Source organism: Mastomys coucha, unplaced genomic scaffold, assembly GCF_008632895.1.
Source record: "Mastomys coucha isolate ucsf_1 unplaced genomic scaffold, UCSF_Mcou_1 pScaffold15, whole genome shotgun sequence".
Taxonomy (NCBI): domain Eukaryota; kingdom Metazoa; phylum Chordata; class Mammalia; order Rodentia; family Muridae; genus Mastomys; species Mastomys coucha.
Window position 1 is genome coordinate 10,049,132 of NW_022196897.1, and position 11,346 is coordinate 10,060,477.

Here is an 11,346-nt window from a genome sequence, read left to right on the forward strand (position 1 = left end):
GATTAAAGGCGTGCGCCACCACGGCCCGGCTGGAAAAACTTTTTAAAGAGGTTCTTGTTCAAGTAAAAATATCAACTTGGTAATTATCATTCATTTTCTAAATCTTTCAATGGAACCTAAAGCCCATTTTCCCAAGCTGTATAGTGCTAAAAATAAAATGAGCAGGGAGCACGAAGTACAACAATCTGCCCTGGCATTTTTGGGTGGGGAGCAATGACAGAAAGGAACTCTAAACCTGGTCAGGCCACTGCCAATGACATCATGGAGGAGAGAATCCATAGCAGTGATGTAGCATCTAATGACTCAATGTCTGTGAGAATACCTAAACCTTTGTAAGCAGTTAGGTTTTTTGCTAACTTGAAGAAGAGTAATAATAGGGAGACATGGGTGTGGCTTGCCAGGGGTCTGTGCCATTATAATGAATTTAACCCTTGGAAGAGATTCACACCCTCTACCTGGACTTCCACCGAGGGCCTGGTGATAAATGGAAGATGCAATCAGTATTTAGAAACATCCTAAAATAGGAGGGTTGAGCAGGAAAACAGGAACAAGAATGCCACAGAAAGGCAAATCCTAGCACAGCCAGATGGTCACCTCAGTTATCAGGACTGAAATTAAAGCATGGCCAAAAGGAGACACTGGAAAGAGAACAGTAGGAAGCCAGGTGCCTCCTCCTCTATCTTTTAAAGGGTGAATCTGAGGGAAGAAGTTGGGGGACCGTCCTCACCAGTGTGCTATGGAACATTCTCAGCCAGAGACTCATCTCTGTTGCCTTAAATTAACGTACTCCAACACCTGTGGAATATTCTTCATACTGAGAACCAGGGGATTATGGAACTTTAATTATTAGGAGATGTCTCACAAATATGAAAAAGATAATATAAAAACATGAAGGAGATGTGGCCATTGCAGCCAGATAGACCTTGTCTGAAGTCAGCTCTGTGACTGTGTTGAGATGGGATGTGCTAAGTTTCAGTGTCCTGAATATGGAAAGTGAGAAGCCCATACCTTTCCCAAGTACTTGCAGAGAGTCAGTGAGATAACTGGCATTCTATGCATCTAATTTCTTTTTTATTTTTATTTTTATTTTTGGCCATTTCTACCGACATATGAAGTCTTAGAAGCTTAAAATTCCTGACTATTTCATTCCTTTTATGTTCCTGATGCTTAGAAAAATTCCTGGAAAGTCACTAACAAATGTCATGATGTTTAGAGCTTCCACCTAATGATGCTTATAGTTGAAAATAATGGCACAAGCAACAGAAAGCCAGAACTTGATGCTCAAGGAAGCCTGGGTAGGCAATCACAGATCTAACACCAGTATGAGTGAAGCACTTCAACAGTTAATAAAAGTTCTTATTAACCATCTTCCTGAAAATGTCATTTTTTTCAGTGGAGAAAAAAATTTCCATATTTTTTACTACATTTATGCTGGGTTAGCAGAAAAGAAGAAGCTAGCCCTTTACAAACTGCCTGAAAACAAGCCGCCCAGGTAAGCTACATGGCTGTACTTGGTTGGTTGGTTGGTTGGTTGGTTGGTTGGTTGGTTGGTTGGTTGGTTGGTTGGTTGGTTCGTTGGTGGGTTGGTTGGTTCGTTGGTGGGTTGGTTGGTTTCGTTTCGTTTCGTTTCGTTTCGTTTGATTTGATTTGATTTGGCTTGGTTTTCCAGACAGGGTTTCTCTGTGTAGCCATGGCTGTCCTGGAATTTGCTCTGTAGATCAAGCTGGCCTTGAACTCATGGAGATCTTCCTGCCTCTGCTTCCCAAGTTCTGAGATGATAATGTTGCTCTTTCAATGTAATTTTAGATTTTTATCCTTCTTCTCATACTTTCTTCAGGTACTTACAAAATGACAACCTCAGAACAGTACAGGATATGATGAACAATAGTTTCTATAAATCCCAGTATGAATTAATTGAACAATGTTTCAAAGTCATAGGTTTTACAATGGAGGTAAGTACCAAAGACATTTGAACCACTTTTGTAAATATCTTTTTAAAAGTCTTCACTAATGATGAGAATTACCCAACTCATTGACTGGTTAATATGTCAGGAACTTTGCTCAAAGCTTTATATAGTAGTCACTCCCATTATAGGTGTGGGTATGGGTGTTTCTATATATATACATGTGTGTGTGCGAAGGTGTGTGTGTGTGTGTGTGTATGTGTATGTGTGCATTTAGAGCCCTGGGGTCAAGATCAGGTGTCATTACTTAGTGGCTCTCCACCTATGCTTTGAGATGGGGTCTCTCATTGAACTTGAAGCTTATTTTGCTAGCCTGACTGGCAGATGAATTTCAGGGACCCTGCTATATAAAATTAATTACTTTAATATAAATGTAAGTAGTAACCAGTGACTTAATCCAGCTGCTGTGTTTCTTTACCTTTGCTAGTCCCCAATAACCACACAGAGAAACCAAGATATGTTTCAAGCCACACCTCAATATTGGGCAATTAAATAATCTATAATAACCCCCATGTTAAGCAGGCTTCCTCTTATCCCATCCCATGATACTTACATATTATTATTGATCTGGCTCTTTGAGCTTCAGATGTGTTTTTTTTTCTCATGATGTCTTCTCAGATCCTCTTCTCCTCATGACAATGTGAATTAATCCCCTACCTGGTGGAAGTTTCCACCCTAATCTCTCTTCTGCCCAGTCACTGGGTGATCATTTATTGACAAGACAGAGAATAAATGGTAAGAATTGTTTACACAAACTTGAGACAGGAGATTCTAGATATGAACATTACATTGTTGTGTCTGGGTTGAAACAAGACACGAGGGCAGAAAAATCAACATTTAAATAACATAAGGACAGTCTTTACACAGTGCACAAAAACATGACCTACACTCCTACCTCCAACTCCAAATTTTGTCCAGGTTTTTGACTTCTGGGGATCTTAATTTGGGATCCTCATGTTTCTAGCAGATAACTGGATCATCTCCTCAACCTCAATTTAAAGTCTCTTATGATTCTGATTCTTCTTTAATATGTACCTATTCATATTTTTGCGCCCCTTTTTGGTTACTTGAATTTTGTAGGAAATAAACTCCTACATTTAAGTCACAGATTCGATTTCTGGATTTTCTTGTACTATCTAATTTTTTCCTGTATCTCTAGCTTTAGGTTTTAATTTTAGTTTTTTTAATATGTCTATCGGTGTCATAGAAATTATTGGGTTTCATTGTAACATTTCTATTGTATGTATCATTGCATCTTACTTACCCACTCATTGATCTCCTGTTCCTGCTGCCTCATGTGGCCCCCTTTGTCCCTCCCCTTCTGCCTTCTTCCTTTCCAGGAAAAGCCTTTACTCTCTTTAAATTTGCTCCTACTTTCGTTTATATCTCTTCTCTTTCCTATTATACCTCTCTTTCTATACTCATGTTTCATATAAACACACATATGACTCTTTCATGTTTTTATAAATTTTAATCTAAACCCATTGGAGGGAAACCAGGTACTCTTTTATCTTTCTGAGTCTAGCCTATTCTGTTCAGCATAATGACCATCCCATATTTTTCAAATACCATATAAATTTCTTCTTTTGAAAACTGTATACTCAATTTGTTACTTCATTTATTAATTGGTGTATGTTTGGAGTTGAAATTTTATAGTTCTATGGAGTCTAAATATTAATCTCAGCCTAATGTATATATAGCCAGCAGTTTTTTGCCATTTTGTAAGCTGCCTCATTTTCTTCTCTGTACAGAACTTGTCAATGTCATACAACCCCACCTGTCAATTTATGGGTTTCTTGTTTTTTGTTTTTTGTTTTTTGGTTTTTTTTTGTTTTTTGTTTTTTGTTTTTTTTTTTTTTTTTTTTTTTTTTTTTTTGCTGTGTGGGTCTTCATAGAGGCTTTGCAGTGCCTGGCTTGGTTGTGTCTGTGAGTTGACATGATTTTCCTCTGGCTGTTTCTGAATTTAGGTCTTACATCTTTAATAAACTATAACCTGGCTTGAGGCAGGTAAGACACAGGTATCTGGCTTTATTAATTGATGTATGGAATACAGTTCTCCCAGCACCATGTTAAGAAGCCATCTCTTGTCAAAAGCATTTTGACACCTTTTTTTAAAAAGTGTTTGAAGCTATCTAGGCTATTTCTGAGACCTTAATGTATTCCATTCGTCTGCTTGCTTGTTTTTATGACATTACCATGCAAGTTATGTTACTATGGTTCTGTACCATAATTTGAGGTTTTACCATCTTGGGTTTAGTGCGTTTATTGTGTCTACTATTCGGTACCATTTGTGTTCTCACATGAATTTTAGAATTAATATTTCCTAATATTGTAAAGAATGTCAATGAGATTTTGATGGGAATTGTGCTAAATTTGCAGATTAATATTAGTAATAGGCCATTTCACAGTGAATTTGCTAAATTTGCAGATTATTTTTAGTAATAGGACATTTCACAGTGAATTGTGCACATCCATGATCATGGAGGACTCTTCATCTTTTAGCATCTTACTTAATTCACCCAGTGTCTTAAAGTCTACATTGTAGGCCCTTTACTAGGTGGTTGCACTTATTCTGAAGTATTTTATGTTGTTTTTGCTGAAGTCATTATAAATGAAATTGGCTTACTGATTTCTTTTTTTGGGCAGATTTGTTCTTGGGATAGAGAAAAGGTGGTAGTTTCTGATATTAATTTTCTTTTTTGTTTTGTTTTTATTAGATATTTTCTTTATTTACATGTAAATTTCTCCTTTCCCAGTTTCCCCTCCAAAAAACAAAGAAACAAACAAAAACAACAAAAACAAACCCCTGTTGCCTCCCCTTCCCCATGCCTGCCACCCTACCCTCTCCCACTTATTGGCCCTGGCATTCCCCTACACTGGGGCACAGAACCTTCACAAGGCCAAGGCCCTCTCCTCCTATTGATGATCGATTTTGCAATCCTCTACTATACACATGCTGCCAGAACAATCAGACCCTTCCATGTGCAGTCCTTGGTTGGTAGTTGAGACCCTGGGTGCTCTGAGGATACTAGTTAGTTCATATTGTTGTCCGTCCTAAGGGGCTGCAAACCGTCCTAAGGGGCTGCAAACCCCTCAGCTCCATTGGTCCTTTCTCTAACTCCTTCATTGGGGACCCTGTACTCACTTCAATGGATGTCTGTGAGCCTCTACATCTGTATTAGTCAGGTACTGTCAGAGCCTCTCAGGAGGTAGCTATATTTAGGCTGGCTTGCCCTTCCTTCAGTCTCTGCTCCATAGTTAATCTCTGCAACTCCTTCCATGGGTATTTGGTTCCCCCTTTTAAGAAGGAAGGAAATGTTCACCTTTTGGTCTTCCTTCTTCTTGAGTTCCTTGTGGTTTGTGGATTGTTCTTCCTGTATTCCAAACTTATGGGCTAATAACCACTTATCAGAGAATGCATACTATGAGTGTTCTTTTGTGATTGGGTTACTTCACTCAGGATGATATTCTCCAGATCAATCCATTTACCTAAGAATTTCATAAATTCATTGTTTTGAATAGCTGAGTAGTACTCCATTGTGTAGATGTACCACAGTTTCTATATCCACTGCTCTGTTGAGGGACATCTGGGTTGTTTCCAGTTTCTGGCTATTATAAATAAGGCTGCTATGAACATAGTGGAGCATGTGTCCTTCTTACATGTTGCAGTATCTTTTGGGTATATGCCCAGGAGTGGTATAGCTGGGTCCTCTGGTAGAACTATGTCCAACTTCCGGAGGAACCACCATGCAGCTGGAGCCATGAGTCCCACCATGTGTACTCCTTTGTTGGTGGTTTAGTCCCTTGGAGTTCTCGAGGGTCTTATTGGTTGATATTGTTGTTCTTCCTATGAGTTTGCAAACCCCTTCAGCTCCTTCAGTCCTTTTCTAACTCTTCCATTCGAGACCTTGTGCTCAGTACAATGATTGGCTCAGAGCACCCCCCTTTGTATTTATAAGGCTCTGGCAGGGCCTTTCAGGAAACAGCCATATCAGGAAGCACTTCTTAGCATCCACAATAGTGTCTGGGTTTGGTGACTGTATGGGATGGATCCCTGGTGGGGTAGTCTCTGAATGGCCTTTCCCTCAGTCTCTACTGCACACTTTGTCTCTGTATTTCCTCCAGTGAGTATTTTGTTCTCCCTTCTAAGAAGGACTGAAACATCCAAACTTTGGTCTTTCTTCTTCTTGAGCTTCATGTGGTCTGTGAATTGTACTTTGGGTATTCTAAGCTTTTTGTCTAATATCCACTTATCAGTGAGTGTATACCATGTATGTTCTTTTGTGATTGGGTTACCTCACTCTGAATGATATTTTCTAGTTTCATCCATTTACCTAAGAATTCCATGAAGTCATTGTTTTTAATAGCTGAGTAGTATTCCATTGTGTAAATGTACCACATTTTCTGTAACCATTCCTCTGTTGAAGAACATCTGGGTTCTTTCCAACTTCTGACTACTATAAACAAGGTTGCTATGAACATAGTAGAGCATGTTGGAGAATCTTTTGAGTATATGGCCAGGAGTGGTATAACTGGATCCTCGGGTAATACTATGTCCAATTTTCCAAGGAACTGACAGACTGATTTCCAGAGTGGTTGTACCAGTTGCAATCCCACCAACAATGGAGGAGTGTTCCTCTTTCTCCACATCCTTGCCAGCATCTGCTGTCACCTGAGTTTTTGATCTTAGCCGTTCTGACTTGTGTGAGGTGGAATCTCAGGGTTGTTTTGACTTGCATTTCCTTACCAATCCTACATCCAATAGAGGGCTAATATCCAATATATACAAAGAAGTCAAGAAGTTAGACTCCAGAGAATCAAATAACCTTATTACGAAGTGTGGTACAGAGCTAAACAAAGAATTCTCAACTGAGAAATACCGAATGTCCGAGAAGCACCTAAAGAAAAGTTTCAAAGCATTTAAAGCTCATTTTATTTAGAAGTCCCATAGTGCATATATATTTGTAATTGTTCTATCTTCTTAGTAAACCATTCCCTTTATAGGTATGTAGTGGCCTTCTTTATCTCTTCTCTTGGTATATATAAAGTCTACCTTATTTCATATCAAAGCAGCAATGCTAGCTAGCTTGGGGCTTCTGTTCATTTGATAAATAGACATATTATTTCATTCTCAGTCTTTGTGTATAGTTTCCATTGATATGTGTTTCTTAGAGAAACCAGAAAAAAGCAGAATGGATCCTTTGTTAGAATTCATGTAGTTAATCTGTGTCTGTATCTTGGTTAGTGAGTTGAAGCTATATTTATTTAAGATTACTATTAAGAAATGTTTACTGATCCTTTGTAATTTTTTGTTGGTTCTTTGTCTGGTTGGATGGATTGTTGTTTCTTTGTTTTGAAAAAAGATAAAACCCATGGAACTAAAAAAAAAGAAGGAAAGAAAGGCTAAAAAGATAGCTCTACAAAGGAAAATACATAGTAAAAATTAATTGTAGTTGTCACCTGTTCTCATGGAAATGTCTCTTTGCAACAGATGGAGACCATTACAGAGTACTACAACCAAACAAAATGCAGAGTTGTGGAGCTTAGCCCCAGTGGATACATCTGCAAACCACTCCTTCATCTAAGGCTAAGGGAACATTGTGGGAGAGGGTGCAGAAAAATTCTGAGAGACAGAGATCCAGGGATTTTCTATGAGTAATATCAGAAGCTATGGCCACAGAGTCTCACCAGCATGACCTCCCAAATATGAGGTGAACAATCATACCAATTAATGAGTTAAACTGGACAGGAAGAAGCCCATGGGGTGTCAGACCTCCAAAGAACTGGGCTACCAAGGAAAGCTGGGATGAGAAAGAAGCCTTTTCCCCAGTAAGAGCACCATTTTGACTGTCCAGTACCAAATTGCTAACCCTGAAAACATGCATACGAGTAGTACTATATAGACTGAATGATTATATAAAGAAATATAAGCATGCAATAAGAATTAGTTAAAAAAAAGCAAAGGAGGGCATGAATTTGAAGCAGCACAGAGAGCATTTTATGGGATGGTGTGGAGGGAGGAAGGGGAATGGAGATATGTGATTAAATTATAATCTCAAAAATGAAAAGGGTAAAAAGAGTAAAAATAATAAAAATAGATGAAAGTATTAAAAAACAAAATTAAAAGACAAAACCTGATATGTCTTCTCTACATAATAAACAAAAAATACTACTAATAAAAGAATAGAAAGAAAAAAAGCAGAAGAGCATGATACAAAGGCGAGGCAAGCAAAATAGATGGGACACAAAAGGAAGAAACAGTAAAGTGTTGAAGCAGCTACTTTCTACATCTTTGGAAGTTTGAGACCTCCAGTTATGGTGGAAGGATTGTCAGACCTCCTGCCTGTGGTTACACTAATACTGAGCCTGTTTTGCACAAGTGCCTGGTGTTTACTGGTTTTTTCACTGTAGGAAATCCTCTTTGCACACCTGATGCCTGTGTTGGCTGCAGCAACATTGCATCCTGTAGACTTTTTTCCCACCAGCCTGAGATTCCACAGGTTGCACCCACTGGTATGACTGATACTTTGTCTGGGGACCCAAACTCTAAAGTCTATTGAAAGTGTGTGAGCAACCTCAGCACCAAGATCCTCTGTCTTTGAACTTTCCATACTCCCTAAGTATTTACTGGTCACCTTGCTGGAGGGATGTGCTGTAGCTATCAGATATTCTGCTCTGAGTTTTAGAGATTGTAGACTCTGTGAGAGATCGCCAGCTGACCTTGGACTCAGGGGTCAGGCTTCAGGTTTATTCTTTGTAGAATAGCTGTGTTCCTGGTCACAAGTGGAAGGGCATCTTTCTCTTGCTCAGTGTTGTTGCCTGAGCAAAACTGCTTTCTGCTTTCTGACTTGTCATCCAGCCCTCCTCTCCACAGATGTGTCAAAGGACTACCTTCTGCCATGTGACCAGAGCTGGTTAAACTCAGTCTTCCAGACTTGTGATTATCTTCCATTCTCAGGTCCCAAGATAGCTCCATTTTAAGCAATAGTTCCCTCTTGAGACAGTGTCAGGTCTGGAACACAACCTCCAGCCTCTGAGTCCTATAGAACGACAACATGGGTTCCCTTTTACTGTTGGCATTCTGATGCAGCAGTTGTTCCCTCTCAACCTTCCTAATTCTGAGACCCTTTATTACAGTTCCTCGAGTTAGGATGACCCCCAATGATAAAGTTGTTCTTATTGCTACTTCATTTTGCTACTGCTATGAATCATAATGTAAATATCTGATATGCAGGATATCTGATGATCTGACCCCCCACAAGAGGGTCAAGACCTACAGGTTGAGAATGACTGTAATAGAGGAATCTCCTTTTTATCAAAACCTGGACTTAGGGCTTGAGGCAGCTGTGAATTTGTTCTGTATTTAGGACTGCCAGTCTCTTTTTCACCAGGGCTGTGTAGCTTCTTACTTATTTTTATTTAATTTTTAAATTTAGCATAGACAGTAAAAGGTTTCTTTGAGTCTTCCTCCTAAGTGTGTGATATTATTCCTTGTTCCAAGTCCACAATTGCCTTCCCCACCCACTGCCTTCCTCATTGGTCCCTCACTGTCTTCTGCTTCATCCATATTTCCAGTAGGATGTGGCTTCTGATTCTCTGTCCCCCACCAGGGAGCTGTTGAAGCCCTTCAGTTTGTCTTGCTTCTATTTAGTGTTTGATGCCTGTAATTTTCTCTGTGGTTTTCAATGTGTTTTCTCTTTTGAGAATATAATCTATCCTTTCCTTTCCCCTTTATCCTGACCCTTCCTTTTCTATATCAGTTGGAGACAGCTTCTGGTCCCTAACATTTAGAGTCTATTTTTCTTTAAATTCTCACATGTATAGGTTTTATTATTGTTTCCTTTTGTCTTTAATTTTGTTTATACATGGTTTTAAATCTTGTTTTGTTGTGTGTATGTGTTTGTGTGTGTGGGCTTGTATGTCTGTGTCTGTGTGATGTTGTACTGTATATATAAGTGTGGGTGTGCACATGCACCCACAGAAGTCACAGAACATCTCTTGGATGCACCCACAGAAGTCACAGAACATCTCTTGGATGCACCCACAGAAGTCACATAGCATCTCTTGGATGCATCCACAGAAGTCACAGAACATCGCTTGGATGCACCCACAGAAGTCACATAACATATCTTGGATATTGTTTGTCCTAGCCCTTCCAACTTGTTTGAGACAAAATATCTGTCCTACTATCCACTGTTGCTTAGCTAATACTGAAGAGGTAGAGGCAGAGGCATGGGAATCATGAATTTGAGGCCAGCCTAGGCTACATAGTGAGATCATCTCTCAGAAACCAAACGGGGCTGAGGACATTGCTCAAGAGGTAGAAGCACTCAGTGTACAAGCATGAGGAGCTGAGTTCAAATCTCCAGAACCCACGTACAAAGCTAGGTGTGGCCATGTGCACCTGTAACTCTAGTACTGTGAGGGGCAGAGATGGGAGGATGCTGTGGGCTTGCTGAACACCAGCCTAAATTTCAAGTTGACAGAATAAGGTCTAACATGGCAGAACTGAAATCCTCCCTTTTAAAACAATCTCCAAAAGTGGATTTCTTCTGTAGTGACACTGGCAACAGATAGACTCCCAAGCCTGTTTGTTAAAAACAGCATACATTGATTCAAGTGGTATTCAGATTCCATTAAGAACTACCTTATAAGAGACTATTTGAAAATAAATGTTTGGGTTATATGAAATGACTACAAGGATTGAAAGTGATATGATGTTAGCTACCCTGAATTCAGACATCAGAAATCAAAACTACTATAGAACATCATTAGTTAGAAATTGTTCAGTATCTGACACAATGGAAAGTATTACAGTCTCATTTGTCATTGCCCAATGAATGGCTGTTGTGAGACATCTCAGTTTTTCAGACAGACTTTTCTAATGGGGCTTTCAGCAGAGCCTGAAGGAATTTACCTTTGTGGAGAGACTCTCATCCATCCAGATGGATGAGATCTGGTTACTCTTATACCCTTGGAATTTAAGGTTTGGGGACTAAGTTCTGAATATATATGGCTATTTTTTTCTAAATGTTTTGACTAATTGAGGGACAAGTAAGTGAGAGACAATTTGAGGAACCAGAAGAGACCTGGAAATTTGTTTCAAGAACCAATCAAGGAAAATTAACTCCTTCTGGAACCACAGGTAACATTACTACAATGACTTCTCCCATAGGAGTTCTCTATTTTTGCAACAAGGTAGTAAATTATAAGAACAAGAGAGCTGTAGTCTAAATTCAGTGGTAAGTGAGGTTGAACACATCCTCAGGCAATTACTTCACTCACAGCCACCAGTTAAAGCTGAGTGTCTGTTTTAGAAGTAGACACTCCAACTTGATTGTCCTTATTTTTAATGACATATATTCTCTCTCTCTCTCTCTCT

The 11,346-nt window shown here is 39.2% G+C and overlaps 1 protein-coding gene across 1 annotated transcript in view; it reads left to right on the forward strand.

Annotated features, from left to right (window-relative positions):
- Myo3a (myosin IIIA) overlaps positions 1-11,346 on the forward strand; it is a 216,471-nt gene that overhangs the window by 121,100 nt on the left and 84,025 nt on the right. The window contains exons 15-16 of the mRNA XM_031369160.1: positions 1,394-1,492; positions 1,838-1,952. Coding sequence (XP_031225020.1) covers positions 1,394-1,492; positions 1,838-1,952 — 214 coding nt within the window. The remainder of the gene's footprint in view (positions 1-1,393; positions 1,493-1,837; positions 1,953-11,346) is intronic.